Below are 27,217 nucleotides of genomic sequence, written 5' to 3'. Positions count from 1 at the left end.
ATCACCACAAGGCCCGACTGATACACTCACACCTACAGCGCAGCAAAGAGGACATATGTCTCTTACAGGAGACGCAGCTGTTGCCCGGATCCGTCTCTAGACCTCAATCTCGCTATTGGGGGGAATCACACTCTTCAACATACTCGTCCTATGCCAGGGGCGTCTCAATTCTGCTGCGCCGGGGCCTTCCTTTGCAGACCCTCCGGGTACTCCTTGATCCGGAGGGCAGGTATGCGATCCTCCATGGTTTACTGTTGGTCCAGCCTGTTACGATTGCCGTGATCTACAGCCGCAACTCCGATGACCTGGAATTTTTTAATCATGTTTGGCATCTCATCTCCTCCTGCGGCACCGCAGCAGTGGTTTGGGGTGGGGATTTCAATGTCACTCTCCCTGCTACCCTGGATCGCTCTGGCTCGGACACGGCGGCGGAGCAGCGGTGACCGATTGAGGGCTGCGGGGGCTTGCTGTGCGGTGTCCTGGGCCACGGCGCGGAGGGGCCTGCGACCACGAGTGAGGCCGGGGCTCTCGTCCGCGAACAAGCGGACCGGAAGTGAGACGCGGACGGCGAGCCGCGGAGGAAGGAGCCGGACCTGGTCACATCGGTCGCAGAGGCAGCGGCGGAGGAGGTACCTGGGTCGCGCATCGGGGGGGGGGGGGGGGGGGGGGGGGGGGGTTTGGCGCTGCGGACGATCAGCTGGAGGCCCCCGCCCCACTCAAACACCAGGCGGCCGGTCTTTGAAGCGGTGAAGAGCCCCCTCCGTCCTCCCCTGGTGGGGCGATTTGGCTTCCCCCCCCATCCGTGTACCTTCTCCTGCGGCAGGGTGCTGCTCGAGTGGGGGGTTGTGAGACACTTGGCAACGGGGCACAGAACCGGCGTTTTCCCTCCAGTGGTGCACGGTACTTTTGACCCCCCCCCCCCCCCCCCCCCCTCCTCCCCCTCCCCAACCTTTGCCACGGACCGCCTGCTGGGCCACGGGACGGATCCCGCTACACAGTGGGGGAGACGGGGACCTGGAGAAATACTGTCCTGCGGTGCACTGGTCCAGTGGGGGCTATAGCTGGCCTTGGTGGGGTGGGACTGCGGGCCAGTGACGCCTTGCGGAGCAACACACGTGGCATTGATTCTGGCGTGGGCCCACCGGCTGGAGGCTGGAGAGAGACGCACCTGGTGACAGCGTGGTCGTGGCGCAGGGGTGTGGTGCCCAAGGCAGTGGTGAGTCTCGGCCCAGGAGGGGCAGCTTGCATCTTGTCAGCCCTGTAGCTAACAGTTTGGGCCTCATCTTCGCATTTCCTGGTCGCCATGGGTAGGGGAGGAAACAGCGGCCACTCCTCCAAACAGGGCACCATAGACAAATTTACAGGCCCGCCGGGGGGGGGGCCGGGGCCGGAGCGGCTGGGCCTGCACCGGTCCCGGACAATGCTGCCCTCATGGCGGCGATAACGCAGTCCAGGGACATGTTGGATGCCAAAATTGGACCGGTCGGGGCGGACGTAACGCTGTTGCGCCAGGACCTGCGCAACGCAGTGGCCCGCATATCGGAGGCCGAAATGAGGATCACTGGGGTGGAGGACGATGTCGCGACCCTCAAGAAGAAGGTGGCTAACATGGAGGGCATCCAGAGGGGCCTTACTCTGAGGGCGGAGGATGCGGAAGGGCACGCCCGACGGAATAACCTACGTTTTGTGGGTTTTCCAGAAGATTGCGAGAAGGGTGACATGGAGGCCTTCCTGACCACGTGGATAGAAAGCTGGATGCCGCAAGAATCACTTTCGCGCTGCTTCATCGTCGAACGGGCACACAGGGCGCTGACACAGAAGCCACCGGTAGGAGAACGCCCTAGGCCAGTGATAGCCAAACTCCTGAACTATCACGACCGCGACATGATTCTGCGCCAAGCTCGTCTGAAGGACCCTCTGCTCTCTGACAACCATAAGATCCTAATTTTTCCAGACTACACCAAGCTAGTGCAGAAGCAGCGCCAATCCTTCACTGAAGCTAAAGCGAAGCAGCGAGGTCTGCACATCCAATACGCCCTGCTCTACCCGGCCCGCCTGCGGGTGGTGTTCCAATCCAGGACTCTGTTCTTCAATACCCCGGAGGAGGTCTTCGCCTGGACTGACGAGACAGTCCGCATTCGAGTGCACACCCCCGGGTCGGGATTCGGACTCCTCCACGACGGGGCCCCCTCGGACTCTGCGGAGGTCGCGCAGCAGAAGTAATTGGAGGTCCCGCACAAAGAACAACTCATCCGCAGGGGACTTGGCAGCGGTGACTACTGGGGCTCCAGGCTCTCAGGATCCAGCGTCTTAGCTTCCACAACGCCAGGCGAGGGCTCTGTTGCGCTTAATGGGGAGTTGACTTGCTCCCCCCTGTTGTGAACAGCTGTGGCGGATCGAAGCTAAAGACATCTTTGTACAAGTAAATTTAAAATTTTGGGACTCGGGTGGGGAGACTGCTTATGGAGGGCGGACTTGGCCCCTCTGTTGGTTTAGTTGTTAAGGGGTTCTGGGGTGTGATGGGGGTCCATTGGTGGGGTCGGCTGTCTGTCTCACGTTGGGGGCGGGAGCGGAGCTTCACCGCGACAGGTACTTCATTGTTCATTGAGGTATGGGGTGGGGGCGGGGGGGGGTTGTTGGATGTTGACTACAGTTGGGGTAGGGGGGTCGGGGACTGAGGGAGGAGGGGGGGTGGAGGGGTTCTGCTCACGATTGTCTCGAAAAATGCTGCTGTGGTGTTCACATTTGCTGTGCCTCTTGCCTGCTGTACGAATTCACCAGCGCTTAGATGGGGGCTGAAAACCCGAGGCGGGCGCAACTAGGTGCCCTCATGAGAGTGATGAGCTGGAATGTGAGAGGTGTGCTTGACAAGATTAAGTGGGGAGCGGTGTTGCGACAGGGGAAGAAAGAGAATGTCGATGTCATGATGCTGCAAGAAACACACCTCATGGGTAACAAAGCACTGGGCCTACAGAGATATGGTTATGATCAGGTTTACCATGCGGGCTTTGGGGGGGTTCCAGGGGGGTGACTTTGCTGATACATCGTAGGCTGGCTTTTTCACACACCAAGCACTGGATAGAACCCCAGGGAAGGTATGTCTTTGTACACGGGATGGTGGGCTCCGACTCCGTGGTCCTGGGGAGCGTCTATGCTCCACCCCCGCTGCAGTGGGCCCTCATCGAAAAACTCTTCACAATATGGGCGGAGATACCTGAGGGTCTTGCGGTGATTGGGGGGGACTGGAACGATGTCATGCAGTGTCGGCTTGATCGCCTCAGACTTAGGGGAGATCCCGCTGTTGATACCCCCACTAAATTGTACGACATGGTAAATAGTTTGAACTGGATAGACTCATGGCGTTATCTCCATCCGCACGAGAGGGAATACTCTTACGTCTCAGCGGTCCACCGCTCCTTTTCGTGACTAGATTACGTATTTGTTCCTGCGGCGGTCATCTCCAGAGTAGTCTCAGCGGCTATTCGGCCGCGGGGACAGTCAGATCACTCCCCTGTAGTTGTTGAGGTCGCCCTCGGCAGGGCGAGGCGCCCGTTCCGGTGGAGACTCTCTGCCTGAGATTTGCAGCGAGAGGAGTATGAACAACATTTGGAAGTGGCTATTGCCCAGTACTGGGAAGACAATCTGGGCTCGGTCTCTGATCCACGGGCTGTTTGGGAGGCTATGAAGCCCACGCTGCACGGGGTGGACATAACCTGGTGTGCGAAAGCACGGCGCAAACGACGGGAGGAATTGGTGCGGGCGGCGGCGGAGGTGGAGCAGTTGGAAACTCAATGTGGGGTGGCAAACCGCTTGGAAGACGTGGGGCAACTGTTGCTGGCGCAACAGACGTACGCCTCTCTTCAGCTAGACGAGGCCCGCGAGATCTGGCTGGCGACCAGGAGTAGGATTTATCAATGGGGTGACAAGTCCAGCACCATGCTTCATAGGCTCTGCCAGAGGATGTTTCAGGCACAGGACTTGCCGGGTCTTCGAGATGATACCGGGGCCTCCATTACGGCTCCCAAGTTGCTTGCGGACAATTTCGCTGGCTACTTTGCAGCGCAGTGTGCCCCGAGGGACCTTCTCTCGGCCCTTGACGTGGATAAATTTATAGCTGATCTCCCGCCCCGTGCGCTCTCTGATGAAGTGCGAGAGCTCCTTGAGGCCCCGCTTCGGCAGATGAATTGGGCACGGCATTGGGGGAACTTAATACTGGTAAGGCTCATGGGCCCAATGGTTTCCCGAGTGAGTTCTTTAAACGCTACCATCTACAGTTGGGCCCACACTACAAAGCCGCTCTGGAGGCGGCGCGGGAGGAGGGCCTACTGCCGGCAGACTGGAGGCATGCAGAGATTGTTGTCTTCTGTAAACCCGGCCGACCCCCGGAGCGCCACGAGTCCTATCGGCCAATCTCGCTCCTAAACATAGAGGCCAAAATACTTGCTAAAGCACTCGCGAATCGTCTTCTTCCCTATATATCAGAGTTGGTCCATCCGGATCAGGCCGGATTCATGCCCCGCAGGGCGACGAGACACAATATTAGGCGAGCCCATGTGGCTGTGGAAGCGATGAGTAAGACCGGGAGCCAAGCGGCGCTGCTGCTAGCTGATATCGACAGAGCCTTCGATTCCCTGAGCTGGAACTACTTATTTGCCCTCCTTCTGCGCCTTAACTTGGGGCCCCACTTTCTGTCTTATGTTAAGCTTCTCTATACCGATCTGACGGCCTCCGTGAGGGTGGCGGGGGAGGTGTCGGCCGCCTTCCTGGTAGGACGTGGCACCCGACAGGGGTGCCCCCTCTCGCCTTATTTGTTTGCTCTGGCAATGGAGCCGCTGGCGGCGTGGGTCTGGATTGATGCACAGCCGACGGGGTTTGAGTGGCAGGCGGGACCGTCGGACAGAATCGCGCTTTATGCTGATGATGTCCTGTTCTTCCTTACCAACGTGAATCGCACTGGGCCGCAGGTCCTGGACATCATGAGAATCTTTGGCGAGGTCTCCGGGCTCTGCTTGAAACCGCAGAAATCCACTTTGTGGACATTGGGTAGCCACTTTGAAGTTGGGTCGTGGGCCTCGACTTTGCAGTGAGCCGTCGGGGGCCTCAAATATTTGGGAGTGTTCCTGACGACTGTGCCGACCATAGCTTGGGAGCGCAACATGATCCCTGTGTGGGACAAAGTGCAACAGGAAATGAAATGCTGGTCCCGCATGCCTCTTAATATTTATGGCAGGTCAGCCATCTTCAAGATGGTGGCCCTTCCCAGAATGTTATACCAACTACAGAACCATCCGTTCCCGATTCCGCCGCAGTGGTTCCGGCTGGTCAACTCGGCTCTTGGTCGCTTTTTGTGGGCCGGTGGCGCGGCTAGGGTAGCGGTTAGCGACTTCGGATATTCTGTCGTATTACCAGGCTTCGCATCTGGTGGTCCTGAATGACTGGTGGTACTGTGACGGGGGGACCCGGCGTGTGCCCTGGAGCGCTTCCTGATGGAGCCTGATCCCCTTCACACGGTCTTATACTCACCCCAGCTGCGAAAGAGGCTGCCTAGTGCAACGCAAGTGGTGTTCCGGATCTGGCGGCAGGCGCTGCGCCGCATGGGATGGTGGGGTAAGTTGACTGGGGAGACCCCGCTCTGGCGTAATGGGCAACTGCCGGCTCTGATGTCCCTTTCAGGATTCAAGAGTTGGGACTTGATAGGAATTTCCACCCTGGGCCAGGTCCTTAGAGGCACCACGCTTAAGTCCTTTCAGGATCTTAGTGCAGATTTTTGATATGCCCCGCACCCAGTTTTTTCGCTACCTACAGTTTAGACATGCTTTGACTCCTGCGCTGGAGGGCTTGGCACTGTTTCATTAAATGTATCGCATACCATGACCCATGATTGTCGTCGCAGTCCCTCCGGGGTTCGGAGCTCTGTGGATGTTTATCTCTGCAATTCAATAAAACCAGTTTTGAAAAAAAAAAAACAGGCGTGTGTCCTCCGCTCTATTCACTCCACCCTGGCTAAGCTCGAGGGGCAAACCACCCATTATATTCTTTTTTTTTTTTGTCTTTTCTACCAAGTGTGCAACTCAGCAGACATTAGCTGGAATCAGAATGTAAGTAATGGAACTCATTTGGTCTGAGTCTACCAAATATGGCATCCATTTTCTAGCCTATTTGCCACAATCTTGGTGAAGATTTTGAAGTCCATATTTCACAGGGTTATTGGATTGTATGAGGTTTCCAGGTTTTGGAATGAGGGAGAAGCCTGCTTTCCCTAAGGAAAGCGTAATTCAGCTCTACTGTGAAATATTTTCTCAATTTGTGGGAGCAAGTTTTCATAGAAATGAATTGCAATGTCATCAGGGCTGGAGTTTTGTTTGGTAGAGCTCTTTAATAACCTTGCCAACATCGTAAAACCAATTTGAGGGATTGCATGATAGTCTGCAAGTCTGTTGCTGGGCCTTAATCTCTTCCATACTTTCATCCCCATATAAGTGATAGTAAAATTCACTAAAAGTGGCTAATTTCTCGGATACCCTGGTGGCCCAGAAGCCACCCTGCTTTCTGAGTATTCCTATGTATGCCCTGGCTCTCTCAATCAATAGTCTTCTGGCTAGCAGGATGGCCACTTTATTGCCCCTTTAGTAGAGTTCAGTAAGGGTCAGGAGTTATTTTTAGAGCACATGAGCTATCCCCATATCACATGATTTCTTGGTTGATGAAAGATGAAAACAATGCATCTTTTGACAATGACAAGCATTTTTGTACAAGTCACCCAATCAGCATCAACCTTCTCCATGGGAAGTGACAACATTGCATTTACCAGTGTTTATCTTTATAAGAAACGTCTTCACTGGTTTTCCACCAAAATAACCTTTAAAAAAGAAGCCAGACAAGCATTTTAATTCACAAACATCCAGCTTCACAGAATGTGACATTAATACATGTGTTGATTTGGATACACGACCATTGTCGTGAAAATGAAGCTCTGATAACGCCACCAAGACTACATGCGCAAAAAGAGGACAGTGTAACGCCAGAACAAAAAAAGAAGGACGTGAAAGGTGGGGAGCACCCATTGAAGGAAAAAGGAACTACTTCCAAGACGGAGCCACAAATCTTCAGCTTGTCTAAGAAAGAAAAAGGAAAGAAAACTTGGAAATAAATAATACACGCATTTGAAGATATTGAGTATACACCAACCAGAGAAAAAAACACTACAAGAGTGAGTTACGTTGATTAACATAAGATTACACCGTGGTCCAGCCCTGATGATAATCCCCTGAGTTAGAGGGGGATTGGAAACGCGTTGGCTTTTCCATATCTGTCTACGAGGGATTCATATTGATTGGGACTCTACTGAGGGTGTAAGCACGCAAAATATACCCCGAGAGAGAACCACATTATTTCCCTGTAGCGAGTCTGCCATTGCGCTTTGTAAATTCACAAGTGTAAATAGTCCTAGCGTAGGCAGGCAGTTTACAGTATTGACTGGTGTAATGATAAGATTCACAAAAAATAATTTATGCAGTGATTTGATTTTAATGCATTTTTTGTTATTTTATTTTTTTTAAACTTTTTATTAACGTTTCAGCAAACAGTGGTGTACATCCCAGTCACACAGTGCAAGATATATAATCGTACCTTGGGAATTCAAATATGGTTTGGGGGTTGGGTATCTTCGACATTGTTCTTTACAGTTCATCAATGTAAACTCAGAAGTTCGAGTGGCTCGTCAGCACGGGCAATCAGGAGGGGTTCACAAAAGTGACCCCTATATTCATTCCAATTAGACCAAATACCGACCCACTTCTGTGGGCACCCCCGGGCTACATACACTGTCTTCTCCTGGAGCATGCACCAGTCCATGTCTGTCTTCCAGAGACAAATTCTCGGAGGCCCAGCAGCCACTCACAGCCTGGCAATATTCCTCTTTGCGATGGCGAAGCCAAGCGTGGCCCAGATCTTCCCACGGGGTGACAGATCCGTGGGCTCCCATAAGTTCAGCAGACACCTTTTTGCCGCAACCCGGAGCTCCACCTCCTATACCTTCCGCATGCATTGGTGTACTCGCCACCAATATTCCTGGAGCACTGGGAATTCCCATATAATGTGGAAGAACGTCCCTGCCTCTCCACACCCCCTGTGTCATAGCTTGGCTACACTGCAGCCCATTAATTGCAGTCTAGTCCCTGAAATATAGACCAGGTGGAGAATTTTAAGTTGGATCAGGCGGAGTCGAGCCGAGATGGCCACTTCCTTAGGGGACGCTAGCGCATTATTCCACTCCTCCTCGTCTATGTCCAACCCATCAGCCTCCCATTTAGTTTTCAGGGTTTGTAGAAGATCTGGGGAGTTGTTAATGATTTTTTTGTAGGTGAGGGAGATGGCGTGCTCGGGACGGTGGCCATCCAGTAGCGTGTCCTCTAAGGGGGATGAAGTTGGGGGAAGCGCCCCTGCCGGGATGTTCGATTCAAGGGAGTGTCGGACTTGCATGTATCTAAAGTGTTCAGCTTGTGCAAGCTCATACGTCTGTTGGAGCGAAGCAAAGAGCACCACACCCCCTGAACCCCATGAATCTCTAATGTGCGAGATCCCTACCAGGTCCCAGTTGCAGAACCCCTTAGTGCGTCTCAAGGTACCCAGTTTCTCGGAGGCCCACAGAGGGGTCGCAAGGGTCAGAGTATCCGCCCAACCCTATTTACGTTGCACTATGTGCCAAATTTGTACTGAGTGCTTGGTGGGCCCGGTGAGCAGGTACCTGCCCAGCCTTGAGTATAATTCCGCCTCGAAGTTCCCTCCCAGTAGTAGCCACCTGTCCATTCCATACCCAGGGTCATTACCGGCACAATAGGTGCCGTGATTGATCGCTGCAAGGTGTGCTGCCCAATAATATTTACGGATGTCCGGGAGTGTTATACCCCCATCGAACCGGCCTAGTGTAAGCTTCTGGAGGGAGATGCGAGGCACTCCGGCCTACAGGAGCTCTTGAAGCGTGGTTTCAAGAGATGCAAAGTTTGGCTGCGGCACCAAGTTGGGGTAGTTTTGTAGGGCATACAAGAACCTCAGCAGCGCCATCATTTTAAAGAGCGACGCCCGGCCTAGCAGGGACAGTGGGAGCTTCCGCCAGGATGCCGAGTCTTTTTTAAACCGTTGCAACCGGGCTAAGAGATTCCTCTCGTATCGGGTGGCAGCGTCTTTACAAACAAAAATACCAAGGTATTTAAACCAGTCTGCGGTCACTTCAATCAGGCAGCCACGGGGGATCACCGGAGAGTCGCCGTTGAGGACATACATGACCGATTTCCCCCAGTTTATACTATATCTTGAGATCCTCCCGAAACTGGCAAAAATGTCCATAGCCACTATCAGTGACTTGCGAAAACTAGTAAGGTACAGGAGGATGTCATCCGCATAAAGCGATATCCTGTCCTCCCATCCGTCTGCCCATCGGAGTACCTTTAGGGAAAGGTATTGTCTGAACCAGGCTGCTAACGGTTCCAAAGATAGGGCAAATAGCAGAGGCGAGAGGGGACACCCCTGCCTCGTCCCCCTCTCTAAGGGGAAGACCTCAGAGATTTTGTTGTTCACTGTGACTTGGGCCAGGGGCTCCGAATAAAGAAGACGCACCCACCCCATAAATTCAGGACCAAAACCCAATTTGCGGAGGACCGCCATCATATAGGGCCATTCCAGAGTATCAAACGCCATAGCGGCATCAAGTGATTCAACTGCTGCCCCCTCGAGGAGGGTATGCCAGCGTCCCAGCACGCCATGCAATCGACGGAGATTGAGTGCTGTGTTGGGTTGTGGCATAAAGCCCGAGTGGTCTGGGTGTACAAGCAGGACTGGTTTGAGCCTATTGGCCAGGACCTTAGGCAGGATCTTAGGCTCCGCGTTAAGCAGAGAGATAGGCCTATAAGATGCACACGAATCCCTGGGTTTGCCATCCTTGGGGATGGCTACAATAGTGGCTATCCATTGGTCCCTTGGCAACACACCCTGTTCCTTGCTCTCCTCAAACATCCGCTTCAGATAGGGGCTCAGGCCATCCGACTTGAGCTTATAGAGTTCGATGGGTAATCCGTTAGGCCCCATGGCCTTCCGTGAGCGAAGGTCGCAGATGGCGCGGCTAAGCTCCTCGGTAGTGAGCGGTGCCTCTAATGTTTCCCGTTCTGTCTCAGTGAGGGTCGGTAGACGGATGTCCACTGAGTCCTCCTCTGGCCGATCAGACCCTCTATTATAGACCTTCCGGTAGTGTCGCTCAAAGTCTTTGACCACCGCACGCGGTTCAGTAACGATCTCTCGCGACTCAGTTCTGAGTTTCGCCACTACTTTCTGCTGTTGCTGCTTTTGGTCCAACCAGGCTATAAGCCTGCCAGCTTTGTCTCCCTGGTCGTAGATCCTGCCCTCTCTGTCTCTGAGAACAGTTTTGGCGGCGTCAGTGGCCAATGCCTTGTATTCAGCCTGCTTAAGTTTCAATCGATGGGCAGTCTTCGGGTCTCCTCCATCAAGCGCCATCACCTCCAGGTCTAGCAACTCGCCCTCCAGTTGGACCAACTGCCCCTCCCGCTCCTTATGACAGCTCGCAATCACTGAGAGGGCCTCCCCCCGGAGCACTGTTTTAAAGGCCTCCCACAACACCCCTGCAGAGTCCACTGTCCCCTCATTCTCCTCAAAATAGCGGCTGATCACCAGTGTTAGAGCTTTACGTGTGTCCTCATTCCGTAGATGCCAGGCATTGATAGGCGCAATACTTCCCTCCCGTTTGTCCCCTTTAGTGAGATGGACCAATAAGGGGGAGTGGTCAGAAATTCCCTGCGCTAAGTAGGTAGCTTCTTGAACGGCGGTGACATACCGCAGTGGTGTAAATAAATAATCTAGTTGGGAGAACGAACCATGAGGGCCCGAGAAGAAAGTGTACTGTCTGTCGTCGGGGTGCCTGAAACGCCATAAGTCGGTGAGGCCAAATGTCTCAATGAAGTCAGCCAACCAGGTGTGGCTATCAGGTATGTCCCTCGGAGGGTGCCTGTCACAGTGCCCTGAGACTACCGCGTTGAAGTCGCCCCACACAAAAAGCTGTCCGGGAGGGAGGGAAAGAAGTAGCTTCCCTAAGTCCTGAAAGGATTGTGTTTGAAGCCCAGGTGGGATACAACTGGTGACCAGATTGAGCCTACGGCCCTCCCATTTACCCGAGATGGCCGCATATTGGCCCAGTGTGTCTGTATCTGTGTGGTCTATTGTAGGAGAGTAGGGTCTGCAATCCTATGATCACCCAGATTTTTTGCTTTTGTTTCACTGGTTTACGACTTTCTCTGGCTGTGGGCCTGCTAATCAGACCCACAGCCTGGCTGTTCTCTTTCTAAATTACGACATGTACCCTAGGTGCATTTACCAATTGGTACTGGGCCACCTTATCAGACCCCGTAACGCAGGGCATAGGTGTACCCAGGGCCACCAGGGGCTGCAGCATGTATTATGCCACCCCTGGCTGGCCTCCTAAATTTGACACAACTGGCTGCACGACAGCTGGGGCGAAGTCGTGTAATCACCCTTCGCTTTAGGTATAGTAGTTCTATATCTAACCACACAATGGACACCCGAGTTCCTATCAGTCACTCCTATGGCAGGCCTTAACAATCCTGAAGGCAGAGTGCATGGGCTCGTGTGAGCTAGGTTCAGGCCCGAGCCGAGCCCGGTTGCAGCTTGCGGAATCAAGACCCAATGGCTGTTCCATGATAACGCGTACCACATCGGTAACTTCGGTGTCGCGTTATCAAGGCATGTCGAGTAAGGTGTCATACGAATCGGGGTGCTGCCCTCTCACCAATTCTGGCGACGAGGTTAGCATTCCACCCTTCTAGAGGGGCACGACATGTACGTAACTGTGAACCCCGGTTAAAGTTAACTAAAGCCTCAGCTCCACAAAATGGATGCTGCCACCACAGACACGAGTCTGACCTCCTGCTGCTGGGAGTCCTTCCAGCGAGGAGCGCTCGGACAAAGGGTTTCCTGTCGAGGGCGGTGTTCGCACCGTCCCAGACAGGGTTTGTGTATTCTGGGTAGGTAGGGCTTTTGCGAGAAGGTGACTGCGGAGTGGCACCCCGGTGCTCACTACGCATCTGCCGGTTAGAACCAGTTCCAGGGGCGACAGCCCTGGCCTGGGGAAAATCCGGCAGGGGAGAGGGGTGTAACTACCCCCCTTCCTGGTCCCACCCTTAGGGCAGGACCTAGTCATGTACCCACCCCTTTCTTCAGAATAAAGGCCGGAGCGGGGACCCTTCCAAATTAGATCATCTTTGAATCAAGAATACTTTCTACGAAAGGACTTCGAGACTCTTCTCAAGATTTCTCCCTTGTGACTAAGGAGTAGTCACCCTGCATCAGCGGGCACCATCTAAGAACTCTGCGGTTTGCTGTAAGTCCTTCCTCCAGGAATCCGACGGCCCAGCTCGACGAGAACCGGCTTCCCTGGTACCTCTGACCTCTACCCACGTCATCAGCTCAGCTGTGATCTGTGGGTGCGACGAGACCTCGAGGGACCGGCCATCATCAAGACCTGCACGCTTCTTAACCAGCACGACCATCGAGGTAACTCTCTGGTGAGTGCTCTGGGGTCCGAGAAGCCCCGACCCTGAGCCGCTCCAGCACCGAAGTGCAGTCTCCCAGCATCTCCACGATCTGCGTGGGGCCCTTCTGCTCGCTGCTCAGCACGTTGTCTGGTCACTAGCCGCTGGCTTGTGCCCTTCTGTGACGACACCCGACAATCAACACTGCTGGTCTGGTTGCTCCAGACTGGCCCTTGCTTCCATCCTTTCGAGAAGCACCCCGGACCCTCCTGGTCCACTCAAGACGCCCTCTTAGGCCCACCACGTGGCCCTGAGATTTGCCAAGGCTTGTTGCCCCATCCTGGGCCCAGCGACGCCGACAGCATCATCCTTCGTGGGACAGCTCGCACCTCCACCGTGGTCGCCGACAACGCCTCCTGGTCCGTGAGACTGCAGAGCCTAGCGTCGCCCACTCACCTAGTCGAGGTGACGGCCAACCGGTGCCCTCCTGGTACCCTCTGACTACTGGCTAGTAGTACGAACTTGGTCCCCTCTGCTTTCAGGTATCATCAATCTCTGATCCAGGCTTGGATCTCTACGAACTATTCATCACTGGTCGCCGGCCAGCAACTCCTTTTCTTCCGGCTCCTGGCTCGTCAGCGAAGACCCCGACGCCTGTAAGACTTGTGCAGCCGCAGCCCTCGTGGCTAGGTAACTCGGCATTTCGGTGCCTGCATAGCCTCTTTACTCTAGGGTCCCGAGTCCCTCGCTTCCGACTTGCCTTATCGGGTCCACCCGAGACCTTAAACTTTCCGTGTCCTCGGACACTTGTTTTAATTGTGCACTTGAAGTATTTGCTAAAGAGATTTGGTTTGTGCTTAGTACCTTGTCCTCATAAAGAGTACAGGGCTGTTGTGATTCTTAATAAATATACTGTTTATTTTCATAACACTTGTGTGGTGTCCTTTCACTGGGTGTTCAAGCGGTACATGTGTGGTAAACAGCTGGCTTAACGCGCCCTCTCGAGTCTTTAGCCTTAGACTGCTCGTATCCACGCTACTAGGATAGCTGGTCTATAGGTTGACTTACAACCAAACACCATAAGGGTCGTTGGAACGATACATAGCGGTCGCTAGAATAGCGAACGTTGCATATCGGGCCAACTTCTCACATCTATGACTAAGGGGAGGCTACGCCATACCATGCTTTTTTTGTTATTTGTTTTTGTACATATGTCTTGTTATGAGTTCAAAAAATATGCAGAGCAGATGAAATGTGTAATCCTTTAATGCACCAAGTATGAATAATTGTTGTCTAAAGATGATTTGAATAATGTACAATTGCTAAAGTAGAAAGCAATGACTAAATGGATTGTATTTCTAATCTGCTGAATAAATTAGCAGGATATCGATTCGGTGGCCAGGTAATTTCTATTTGATAACAGTTTGAAACGTCCTTCCGGGCCCCCATAATGGACATAACCCCTATGGTTGAAAATTAATACATGTCACAGAATCCATCTCCACAAAAAAGAACATAACTGCATTTCACAGCATCCACTAATACAGGACCAATATCACTTCCTGCATCATGCAACTCCCCATGGCATCCTCCTGTTCAGTGTTCCCAGCAAAGGGCAGACCCAGACAACAGCTTTGCCTGTTAGGGCCAGGAGGGAGCTGGTCGGAACCACTGCAATGAACATGATAAGATATAATAATCTGCCTCATCCAGCACCACATACCAAACCCTACACATCCACACAATCCCACACTGGCCTAGCGCACAAAGACATTCACATAGCATGCTCACAACACACTGATCAAACCTTATACAAAAAACATTAGCTACCACATGCCTTCAAATTACCAAAACAAGCACCGTCTCATGCATGTCAATGCACCCACTGCTCACCTCTCCTCTCCAGACACTGCAGATCTCATCACCTATCACAACCCTGACACAATCTTCACCATAGAAATATGTATCTACTCCACATTCTAGACTTCGAACGCCTACCCGATGACGCATCCTTTCTCGACGTTCTCTGCTCCCTCTCAGGAGATTGCTGTCTCGACGTCGACTGGAGGGTGGGCTGCTCTCAATCCCGACGCCAATCTCGGGGGTGTTTTCTATATCGACGTTGATGTATGATGGACCGACGATGAAGAGCCCTTGCCTGACGTCTGTCTCAACGCCGAAGGAGATGTCCTGTGTATCGATACCGAAGATCGTTGTACTGATCTCGGCGGAGAAATGTGCCTCGACGTCGATGAGACGACGAAGGAATAGCATGCTTCGATGTCAACGCCGTTGATGAGGCGACGACAGAGCACTGTGTCTCGACGTCAATCGCCGATGCGCCGACAGAGCGCTGTGCCTCGACGTCGATGGCAGGGGCGTCGACGGAGTGATCTGTCTCGATGTTGATCGCCCACCCGGCACCGACGGAGACCTACCTCTCGACGTTGAACGTCGCCTGGTTGATGTCAAGAAACCAATACATTCGACGACGATGTCTTCGTAGTCGAGTGATGATGCGCCGGCATCAAGGTCTTCGACATTTTCTTCGTCGACAGCAGCTTCGACGTCGATCCCGACGGAGAACAGGTCGGGACTTCTCTCGACGTCGACCGGGTTCTCTTCTTCTGCTGCCTCACAGGAGACCTACCTCTTTCAGAGAGGCCATAAAGACGAATCCTCTCCCTCTCCTTGATGGTTCTCCTTGACAACTTCCTGCAATGGTGGCAGCTGTCTGAAGAGTGAGACTCACGAAGGCAGAGGATACACACAGGGTGTGCATCAGTCCTGGCCTCCTTCTTGCCACAGGAAGGGCAAGGGTCAAATGAGGAAAGCATTTTTGACAAATATAAACCTTTTCTGTTACACAAAAAAGGTAGCACTTGCACTCTAAGGCCAAAAGACATCGAGTGAAAGTAAAAAAAAGTAAGAGCTGAAAATCCAGGGTCCTGACTGAAGGAGCCGGAAAGAACAACTGACCTAACTGTCACCCCTGAGGCATGATGGGAAGCTAGGGGTCATGGCTGCCTTAAAGGCACAATGCCAGTTTTTGTTGAAAATGCTTTCATTTTCTATGCTATTGGTTTGCAATGCAGCCTGTAGGCTAACAATGTCTACTTTATTCACAGTTTTGATTCTCCATGAGTATTTTGCTCATTAAAAAACAGAGTTCAAGTGCTACTTGCACTCTTGTGTTATTGTATGGTAGCAAATATAGTCTTTATATGTGTAATAAGGGTCCTAAATGTCTACATATTGAATTGTGCTCCAATCTGGTTACACTCCTAATGGGACAACTATTGTGTGTCTATGTAATATCTTGTTAGATGTGTTCAGTCCTTTACCATTCAATTAAAATAGTTTTAATAGCATCACATTTAAATTTTTCATTCTGTATAACCACTCCTGCACTGCTTCAAGCTCTCTTCCTAGGACAGGATATTTCAGAGGAACATATCAGTTGTCCTATAAGTAGTTTAACCAGACTAGAATACCTTTAATGAGTTTTCTCCGCTCCATACTCTATGAAAAGAATTACACTGCTTCCTGCGCATAATGTTGTTTGTCTTCTCAGCTCCCTGGGCGCTGGCTCCACTGATACCCTAGGCATTCTTGAAGGGGCTGTATAAAGAAGACTTGAAATCCAGAAGAAAAACTATTTTCCTCTCCGCTGTGATTCTGAAGTGGATATTTTAGATTGCATTTCAACTGTCTGGATAATAACATCCCCATCAAACATATTTGAAAGACCTAACACTAAGAGAAGAGATGAAATTGTGCAAAAACTAAAAACATATTAAAAAACATATTAAGCCAACAGGCCTTCTCTGTCAATGCTGAGAGGATCTGGAACAATATCCTCATATTCATCATGACTGGCCAAATTTGCCTCCAATTTAGGAAAGAGACAAATTCTCATTAACCTCATTAAAGAACACTACATCATGATGCAGTAACAGTCCACAAACAAGATTCTTCTCCTTTTGCATGTAAAATGTCTTTTTGCCTTGACAACGTAAAGGACTCTGCTGTTTGGTTATGTTTTTACTATATAAACACCACATATATACACACACACACACACACACACACATAAAAGCTTACCAAGATGTGTGTCATTTTTAGGTAATGAACATTATTTAGACAGCAATGAAAATGTGAACATTTGTTTTTGGTCTAACATCATGCAATAGAATATTGTGAGCCTGTTCCATTAAAGACACAGACTGCTGATGGTCAAGACGGACCGCTAATGAGTGGAAATAGAGGTAGAAGATAGTGCGGCATGCGAAAATGACAGTTCAATGTAGGAATATTACATCAAGATCTTACAAGTCCTCTACTTAAAGGACGAAGCCCCTCACACACCCATGGGTGGCATCCTTTATCATACGTTAAAGAGTTTCAATTGGTTGAGGGCTCTTTAAATATCAATTATCAGACAATAATTGCATATCAAATTTTACATTCAAGTTTTATTAGAAAAATATATCACATACAAATGTGATATCTACAAATTAACTACACCTATTACATCTAAACAAATCTTAGTTGGCATCAAAAAGCTCTTCAGGTGTTATTTTCATAGTTTTGCTTAGAAGCACATGTTGAAAGCCCACATATAGAATACAGCCTCAGCCAACACGCGTTTCACAGCATACACAGTCACCTCCTCAGGGCTTGTCATTAGGCGCTAGCACCTAATGACAAGCACTGAAGACGTGGTTCTGAACAAAACTACGAAAACTGTGGATAGGCTCAATAGGTAAGCACATTAGATAAGCAAACACTAGATTCAAATACAACTGCAGCATTATGAAAAGAACAGGAGAAAACATATGACCCAACCTCTTAAAAAACCAAATTACAACATGCGATTTAGATAAATGACTGTTGATCTGGTAAACGTAAGAAAGCCAGAAGAACTGCTAAATAACCTTTAACTTTAGGTACAACCACACCTTACTGAGTCATTAATAAACAAAACCAGAGAATATCAGAAAGGGACGTTTTAAAGGGTTGGATCCAATGTGAGGCACACCACACCAAAAACTTCAACCACCATCCATCAGTCTTTTTAGATGGGCGTTTGGCTGCCTGCAATCCACCAACTACTTCCGGAGAAGATCATATGTTAACAACTGCCTACGCTAAATCTCCATGCATGAAGTTGTAACCCACTCGGACTCAGATGAAGAACCTGACCCTGCTGCTGTGACAAGAGGCGCTCAATCAGAGGCAGCCAAATCAGTGGACTGATGCTCATGGCCAGAAGTTCAGAATACCCCCTCTCCTTGCCCAGTCTGGAGCCACTAGGATGACTTAGGCCCGGCATCTGTTGATCTTCTTGAGCACTCTGGGCAGCAGAGGTAGTGACGAATAGGCATACATTAGTCCTGGGCCCCAGTAAAGGTGGAAGGTATCTCCCAGAGAGGACTGTCTTGGGAACTCCAAGTCTCATAATTCTCAACACCGCACATTCTCTGTGCTGGCAGGGTCCTACCTATTGGTGGAAGACACCCTATCCCAGCTCGGAGCATAGATACTATTAGTGATCCACTAGTTATTGCCAGCATAGTTTTTCTGCTCTTACGTTTAAAGATCTCACCAGGTGTTGGACGATCAGAGATAAGCCCTGATCACTCAGCCATTCCCAAGCAAGAGCTTCCAGAGAAAGTACCCACAAAGCCACTCAGCCCTGTTTGTTGTAATACCACATTGCACTTGCATTGTCTGTGAATACATGCCCTCGTTGCCCTTTGAGCCCTGGAAAAAAAGCTTTTATGGCTAATCGATCGCTGGAAGTGTCAAAGTTATTTATGTGAAAATAAGCTTCCACCAGAGACCAGAGTCCTCTGATTTCCATTTCCCCCAGATGACCATCCCAACCCAGCAAAGACCCATCTGTCACAATGGTCAGCTATAGGTGGGGCAACAATAGAGGTCTGTCGTTGGTCTAACCGTAGTCTAGTAGCCACCACTGTAGTCTCCTCTGACAACCTAATGAAATCGAATAGATTTTATTGGTGTTGAGCCCCATTGAGACTTCAAATTCTACTGCAAAGCCCGCATGTCCCACCTGATTGGTCCATAAGCAGGATACAGAAGTTTCAGAGACAATCTTAACGAGATTCAGGCTGCAGGCTGAAACATCTGCATCATATCTCGAATGTCCTGAACTCGAAGAGGCAGAGGTATAGTTTGAAATAACACAATGTCCAGTATAGCCCCCAAAAAAGCAAGTCTTTGCAAAGGAGTCATACATTACTTCAGCACACTGAAGGTAAAACCCAAAGACATCAATAGGTCGGCCATCACCTGGAGATGGTTGGTAACTGCTGCACCCTTACCAGGCAGTCCTTGAGGTTCAGGAAGACTGGTATTTTCAACCTCCGCAGATATGCTGAAACTACTGCCATTATCTTTGTGAACACCCAAGGTGCATTGGCCAGCCCAAAAGGGAATAGAGAAAATGGAAAATGTTCTTATCACACCTGAAAATGCAGATAAAGTCTGTAAAATTGCAGAACAGGAATGTTACTCCTGCAGATCCAATGCTACCATCAAGTCTCCTGGATCCAGGGCAGACAGAACTTGGGCCAAGGTGAGCATTTTGAACTCAGGCGCCAGTGGGGCGTATACCCCTGTTCTTCATTGGGGTTTGAAAATAACAGGAATAACAACCAGTCTCTACTTCTAAAAGTGGAACCCTCTCTATTGTCCCATTTGCTAACACAGCCTGGACTTCTGTCTGAAGAATTAACAATTGGTTCACTGAAACTAATTGTGGTGGTCAAGGAATGTTCGAAGAGAGCATTTGAAAAGATAGGGAGTAACCTTGTGCCTCAGTCTGGAGAACCCATTGGTCTGAAGTTATGCTCCTCCAGACAGGAAGGTCGCGGGTGATACGACCCCTAACCAGCCGATCGTAGAGCAACAAGGACGATCTAGAAAGGCTTTGAAGCTGTTGCAGAAGGAGGGGCTGTAGTTTGGGCAGATCATTGTGTTTGGGTGGCTGTATGCTGTTTACCTGCCCCTCGAACTCGTCCTCTCAAATGGTGCTGTTGTTGAGACAACTGGAACACCGGTGGTGCCAACCCCAAAGAATGAACAGTAGCTATAATCTCTTTAAAATCTCTTAAGGACTGTATGATCATTCTAACCAATCAATCTAAAGCCATCAAATGGCTTATTGATTAATCTGTTGAAGAACCAGTTAAACAGATTCAAATATGCCTTCTTATTACCACACTGGTTCCCAGGACGGTACCCAAACAATCAGTAGTATCTACTCCAGATTCTATAGAAAGTTTGAGCATACTGCCCATCCAAAACCAAACTTTGCAAAATTTTCTGAGTGTCCCCCTGTAGTGCAAGTAAAACATCAGCAATTCTATCCCACAAAGCATGAGCAATCTTTCCAACAGACTGGAAGTATTTCCCGAACAGTAGACCAAACTTGAAGAAAAAAACCTTTGCATATGCGTCCATCTTTTTAGACTTCCTGTTAGGTGGAGGGGTTGTAAAAGCATTAAATTTAGTGTAACTTGTAGAAGCCTGTACTATTAAAATCCCTGGAGTTGGATGCTGGAGTAGAAAATCCAGATCACTGTGAGCTGGTCAGTGTCTTCTCTCAATTTATCTGTTTATTGTAGAGCAAGATCTAAGATTTGCCTAAGTGACCACCCAAAAATCTTTTAAGGCCTCAGAAAATGGTACTACAGGCTTCAGTGAAGCTCTTGATTGAACAACAAATTCAGTCAACAAAATAGTTGTAATCTCTTGTGTAGATAAAACTAAATCAAGACTTTCTGCACTCTGCAAATAACAGCTACAAAGGATGATGTCTTCGCAATGGCCATAAGTGATGTAGGGGAGGATAATCTATATTAGGAGAAGTGTGAACACCGCAAGCATCTTGCAAATCCTGCAAAATATCATCTTGAGGATATTCTGCATCACAAAAAATACTCTCCTCATGAAAGTTTGGGGTCTGACCTAGCATATACCAAAGTAGAAGGCATCGAACTTTAGGAATCTGATAAAACAATAGATCAGCTATTGGTGTCAGCGACATCAATCCCGGCAGCGAATGCAACCTCAGATGAGGAACATGTGGCATCAACTGCGGCGCTGCTGTGAATGAAGTCATAGGTTCTATAACCATTGATCCCAACGTCATAGTACTCAAACCCCAAACAAGAAGCAAAGCTGGTGTTAATGATAGATTTTTCAACGTCTGACCAACCAGAGGCTTCTTGGGATTTTGGAGCCTGGAGGTGTGCCAACAGGAACCAGACTATCGAGCCCATTGCTTTCTTAAGCAGCTGGACCTGATCTGGGATCGCTACCTTATCTGCTGGGAGTCAAAAGGGAAAAGATGTCTAAGGAGGATCCTTTAAAGGCAGATCCCAAGCTGGAAAACAATTTAGAGTCAAAGGTCCTGGGACGTCATGCGACTCCAAATGGCTGTAAGAATGAGTGGTGCGATGCAGTAGAACCATGCTAAGATTTCTAATGAATTTTATTGCTCTTGACTTAGGCGAACTCCTACCTTTCGACCGACCTCTTGATGGAGAACAAGACAGCTCTCTTGATCTCGACCGAGATCGATAAACCAGGGACATCGAACGGGTCCGAGTGTCCAATTTCCCGAACTCCAGTAAAGTGAGTTTTGTTTCCCACTTCCGAATCGCCTTCTTCATCTTGGCATGTGACGAGCAGGACTTCGAGTCGTGGCCGGAACCAAGACACCACAAACAGACATCATATGGATCGGTGACCAACATATGTCAGTTACAAGTCATACATGGATTAATGCCAGCGTGAGTAGATGACATATAGGTAGGGAATTCGACGTCACAGGATAGAGTCGCACGCAGAACCATGACTTAGCACAACACCTTTCGACACTGGCGAACATTGCTATGCAAACCTTTCGGGATCCAGTCTAATGCCTGGAGGCATTCCAAAGGTGAGGTTTCTGCAGTTGTTTCTATCAGAATTGGGAATACAGAGGGATAAACAATGCGCCTACTACCTACAGGGAGACCTCCTATGCTTTATTAAAATACTCAGTGTGTTGGGTTAAAGACTATTAATGGGAAATATTTCCACGAAACTTAGAGGTCAACATATTTCTGCCTTAATGACCTGAACAAATTGCTGTTTAGGCATTCATCACGATCAGATCAACCTCTCTGCCAATCATCATCTCATAGTGAGAACATAGCTGAATGAAAAAAGAACAAAGAAATGCAAAACCAGTCAGTAATAGTTAGAGTTCCGTGCAGGCCTATTCAGAATAACCCACTTTTGTTGGATCAGAAAGCCTCAACTTGGCATGAATGGTCAGGATAAAAATGGCTTAGACCTTTTTGCCTAATTTGGTGTGCTGGATTCCACCAGTAATCAGATTTTGGTATGAACTGGGGGTAGTGCTTTTGGGAGTTGTCTCTTCCCCTACCCTTAAGTGCATACATAAACACACATCAGCAGACTTTTCACTCATACTGAATGGTAATATAATTAAGTCTGCAATATCTTCAGAGTCCCAGCCATCTCTCACATACTCCAAAACTTACCTTCATAAAATCCATCATCATCCATCTCCCCATAGATGTAAATATACTCCCCAGCTGTGAGTGGTAGTTCAGCCTCAGGATTTTCATTTGGGCCATCAAAAGGGTTATAGCTTAAGGGAGAAAAAGCAGGTCTATTTACACTACTTACATGGTCATGGAAAAACAATTTTTTTTAGCAAAACATCAGTTATTAAATTTCGGGTTCTCTGCTCCATCTAGTAGCAATAAGCATACACTGCAGAAGGAAAAGTTACTTACTTGCACTGACCTTTCACGTGATGCTACCTCTGGTTCTTTGGGACATCCTGAGTCAGTTATTCACGTGTGCAATGCCCATGGTTTGATGCATTAGAGTAGTGCAGAAGTGAGTAAACGTAGGGCGGTGATCCACTATGGTCTTTCCTTCCACTCAAATAACGGCAAATGTTCCACCTCACGAAATACGCCAAGTGAAACACCAATATGGCACCCAGATTACTGTTATGCTGTGCAGAAAAGTACTCCTTTTGTCATGGTTTCCCCCAACACCTTTTTTAGGTCTCGCCTAGGCAGCGCATGGGCTGTCTCGTCGAGAGATGCTGTATACACTATAGTGGGGGAAGCTCCACCCACTTCCGCCCATCTTTTTGATTGGCTTTTATTATAAATACTAAATTGTGATTGGTGTTTGGCTTCTTAGTCTCGCCTCCTGATGCCTATGTCGTCATTTTGCTCCTTCTGAAGCGATCAGCCCCTTTACTCGAACACTACTTGCTGCCCTGTGTCCCCCCGACCCTCCCGCAGTTGGCAAATTTTTCGCCCCCCTCACCCACCACCCCACTCCGGTTTGTGCCTTCTTCAACGCAGATGCTCCCATTTGTAATGCAATACGTCTCGCGTAAATGCGAGTCGTATTGCATTGCAAATGCTTGTTTTTAAGGAGTGCGCAAAGTAAAGGAAGAAAACAAGTTACTTACCTGTAACTTTGGTTCTCCAGTATTGGTAACTTTCATAGATTCCCATGCTTTGTATCATTCCCCCGTCGTCGGAATGGGAGTCTAGGTAAATAGAAAATACCATAGCAGTAGGTACAAAAGAGAAAGATAGGCCCAGGCCTCATCTCATTGTGTAGCATAGCCACCTCTTTTTGTAAAAGAGACCAAAAACTTGCAACAACCAATCAAAATAGCCTCACCGCATAGAATGCTCCTGAGAGAGCCTCAGAGCCTCAGATTTTCGTAGCCGTTGTGTATCAGTAACCACATCTGCTAAAGGCTGAGCTTTCCCAGGGGAGGAGGGTGTGCGTATGGGAATCTATGAAAGTTACCAATACTGGGGAGCCAAAGTTACAGGTAAGTAACTTGTTTTCTTGCCCCAGTATTGGAACTTTCATAGATTCCCATGCTTTGTATCAGAGTAGCTAGCAGTAAGCAATAAATGCACATTTTGTTACATGAGTATCAACAAACCTCAGTATACCTATTTTCATAGGAAGTAAATAAATCTTGCAACAATAGATAGGAAACCATATCCGATACAAAATGTGCAATCATAGGAAGGAGGGATAGCTCACCTCTCATTGGAAAAGATTCCACAGGACTGCTTGTCCGACTGCCGCTTCGCTCCTTATGAAAGAATCCAAGCAGTAATGCTTGGTGAATGTGTGGGCATTGCTCTATGTAGCAGCCCTACAAATGTCTTGGATAGGAACTCCAGCGAAGAGAGCTGCAGAGGATGAGACTGATCTTGTAGAATGAGCTCGTACATGTCTTTCTAGCGGTTTACCCGCCTCCTTGTGACAATAGTGAATAGCACTGGAAATCCACTGTGAAATGCCTTGTTTTGAAAGCGGAAAACCTTTCTGCGGAGCACTATAAGTAACGAAGAGCTGGGAAGACTTCCTGAAACTCTTTGTCTGTTACAAATAACATTTTAAACCTCTTTGAACATCCAAGGAATGTAGAGACATTTCTGCTGGAGACGATGGTCGAGGGAAAAAAGATTTCAGAACCACTGGTTCGTTCAAATGGAAATCAAAAGGGACCTTTGGAATGAACTTCGGATTTGTTCTTAGGATTAGAATGTGTTTTTTGAACTGTAAAAAATGTTCCATAATAGTAATAGCTTGGAGCTCTCCAACCCTCCTAGCCAACGTCAAGGCTAAAAGGAGAGCTACTTTCCATGATAGGAACGTAAGATCCGCTCTGTGAATAGGTTCAAATGGCGGTCTCATGAGATGAGCCAGTACCAAATTGAGTTGCCAGACTGGAGGAGGAGGCCGGACTGGGGAAAAACCCTGAAAAGACCTTTTAGGAATTGCTTGGCAATTCTCGCGGACCAAAGAGAAGGACCTGAGGCTGTCCACCTGAATCTAGAGATAGCTGCCAGGTGTACCTTGATGGAGGAATGTGCTAGGCCTGACTTAGCCAGAGAAAGAATGTCAGGTAATATCTGGTGAGGAGTAGAAGAGAACGGAAGGATATTCTGTCGATGGCACCATAAGCAGAAACGTTTTGCATTTCACGCAATAGGCCATATTTGTACTTGGTGCACGGGCATGAGATAGTATTTCTTTACACTCCTGAGGGATATTTAAATTCTGGAATTCTCGGTGCTCAGGAGCCATGCTGTCAATGGGAGAGAGCCCGAGTCAGGATGCACCACTTGGCCCTGAGACATTGTCAATAGAGATGGAATGGGCCGTAGGTGAATTGGCTGATCTTGAGAGAGCTGGAGAAGCTATGTGAACCAGAACTGGCGGGGCCACACTGGTGCGATCAAAATCATTCTGCAAGGTTCCGTCTTGAGTTTCCTGATTAGCCTCGGAATCAGGGGAATTGGAGGAAAGGCATAAACAAATGCACCTGACCAGGCTATCGAAAGAGCATTCCCCAGTGAACCGCAATGGTGATCCCTGCTTGCGTAGAATTGGCATTTTCTGTTGACTGGACTCGCAATGGACGGAGTGCCCCAACAGGCGAGACCTCGTTGAGAGTGCTCCGACCCAGTTCCCACTCGTGACAAATTGACTTCAGACAACTCAATGCATCCGCTGTCGTGTTGAGTGTACCTGGAAGGTGTTCTTCAGAGAGAGAAACTCAGTGGAGAATTGCCCATTTCCATATTTCTTAGGCTTCCCTTGAAAGAACTCGAGATCTTGTTCCGCCTTGTTTGTTCATATAATGCATGGCCGTCGTGTTGTCCGTACAAATCAGTACCGTGGCATTCCGAATTCTTGGAAGGAAAGCTTGCAAAGCTAAATGAATGGCCTTGAGTTCCAGAAGATTGATGTGGAAAGTACGCTGCTCGGGCGTCCAAAGACCGTTCACCTGTAGATCCTGTAACACTGCTCCCCAACATTCCAGTGAGGCATCTGTGGTCAGAACCAAGGGAGATGGAGCCTGTCACTATTGCTTGTCTAGCTGCTCCAGCAGCGGGCACATACGTAGTCTGCAGTGCTGAATTAAGGGTATGCAAGATGAAATCGATCCTAAGAGCGACTTGTTCAGACGGACCGCAAGAGACCATCTCTTTTGTAAGAGCCGAGCCGAAAGAATGAGTCTTTTCTGTTTTTCGTCCGAAGGGAAAGCCTTGCAGCAACTTGTATCCAGAATGGAACCTACAAATTTGGCCGACCTGGATGGGTGAAGAACTGATTTGCTCCTGTTGAGTTGTAGGCCTAGTCGATCGAAAAGTCGAATGCAACTCTTGACTGCTCTGGAAGTTACTTGAAAAGATGGAGCCTTTATTAACCAATCGTCTAGGTAGGGGAAAACCTCTCGAGATTGCTTTCTGAGAAATACCGCCACCGGGGCTAAAACCTTCGTGAATATCCTTGGGGCGGATCTGAGCCCGAAGGGCAGGACTCTGAATTGAAAGTGGCTCTTGGCTACAGTAAAGCATGTAATCTCCTGGATTGAGAAGACGTAAAATATCCTGAAGGGATACCATTCTGAATGACAGCTTTATGAGATAGGTGTTGAGCTCCCTTAGGTCTAAAATTGTTCGCCACTTCTCATCCGTCTTGTGAACCAGGAAAAACCCTTCTTCTCTTTGAGACAGAGGTAAAGGCTCTATCGCTCCCTTGATGAACAATTGATGGGCTTCGAGACGCAGAAGCTGTAGATGTTTTGATACGGTGGCGCGAGGGGCTCTCGAAGGTGGGAGGTGCTGAAATTCCAATGTGTGGCCAAACCGAATGATATTGAGGACCCACCGATCTTATGTTATGATCTTCCAGCTGTGTAGGCAATGTGAAATCCGGCCCCCTACTGATGTTACCGGGGGAGGAGGAACAGTAGACCGAGCCGAGAGGCTGCTATTGACGTTTAGAAGAACCTCTCCCCCGACGACCCTGTCAACCTCTTGCCGGCTGGCGAGAGAAAGACGCTGATTGGCTCCGCCGTTGAGAGTATTGAGACTTATAGGCCTGGGCAGATTGCGAATAGGAGAAGTAGCGCTGTTGGTATCCTCCTCTGTAGTTTGAAAAACTTTTACCTTTTGCCCCTCGGAAAGGTACCTTACGATAGTGCAACGTGCCGTCGGACCTGGCTGTTTCTGTGTCCTTCTTGATGTCTTGTAAGGCATCATCTATATGCCTACCAAAAAGCATATCACCATCAAAAGGCAAATCTAAAATCTTATTTTGTACCTCAGGGCAAAACCAGGTAGCCCGAAGCCAACCTTGTCTTCTCAGGAAAGCCGAACCTGCGAAAGCACGAAAAGCAGATTGGCGATGTCCATGGCGTAGTCAATAATCTCTGAGTAAGATCGTTCCCCTTCCTCCAAAATCTTCCTTGCATCCGCTTTAGCACTGTCCGTTAGCTGATCAACAAACGGAGAAAAATCGCACCACATTTGGCGATCATATCGTCCCAAAATTGCAAGTGCATTGGAGGCTCGAACCAGGAGGCTGGACATAGAAGAGAATATTTTGCCCACGTTGTCCAGGCGTCTACCTTCCCTATCAGGCGGCGAAGCCACAGGGGCAGATGGGTTCTTTGACTTTCTCTGAGCCGCCTGGGAGATCGACTTCGGTGGGTCAACCAGGAAAGCAGGACTACCATTAGGGGCCTTGTACTTTTTCTCCAGCCGCGGTAG

The 27,217-nt window shown here is 49.2% G+C and overlaps 1 protein-coding gene across 1 annotated transcript in view; it reads right to left on the bottom strand.

Annotated features, from left to right (window-relative positions):
- The window catches only part of TSPOAP1 (TSPO associated protein 1), a 2,768,302-nt gene that overhangs the window by 1,266,352 nt on the left and 1,474,733 nt on the right, over positions 1-27,217 (bottom strand). The window contains exon 25 of the mRNA XM_086954028.1: positions 22,139-22,248. Within this exon, the coding sequence (XP_086810154.1) occupies positions 22,139-22,248 (110 nt within the window). The remainder of the gene's footprint in view (positions 1-22,138; positions 22,249-27,217) is intronic.

Source organism: Lissotriton vulgaris, chromosome 2_1 (assembly GCF_964263255.1).
Source record: "Lissotriton vulgaris chromosome 2_1, aLisVul1.2, whole genome shotgun sequence".
Lineage (NCBI taxonomy): Eukaryota > Metazoa > Chordata > Amphibia > Caudata > Salamandridae > Lissotriton > Lissotriton vulgaris.
Note: the sequence above shows the minus strand (reverse complement) of the source record. Positions and strands in the feature narration are given on the sequence as shown.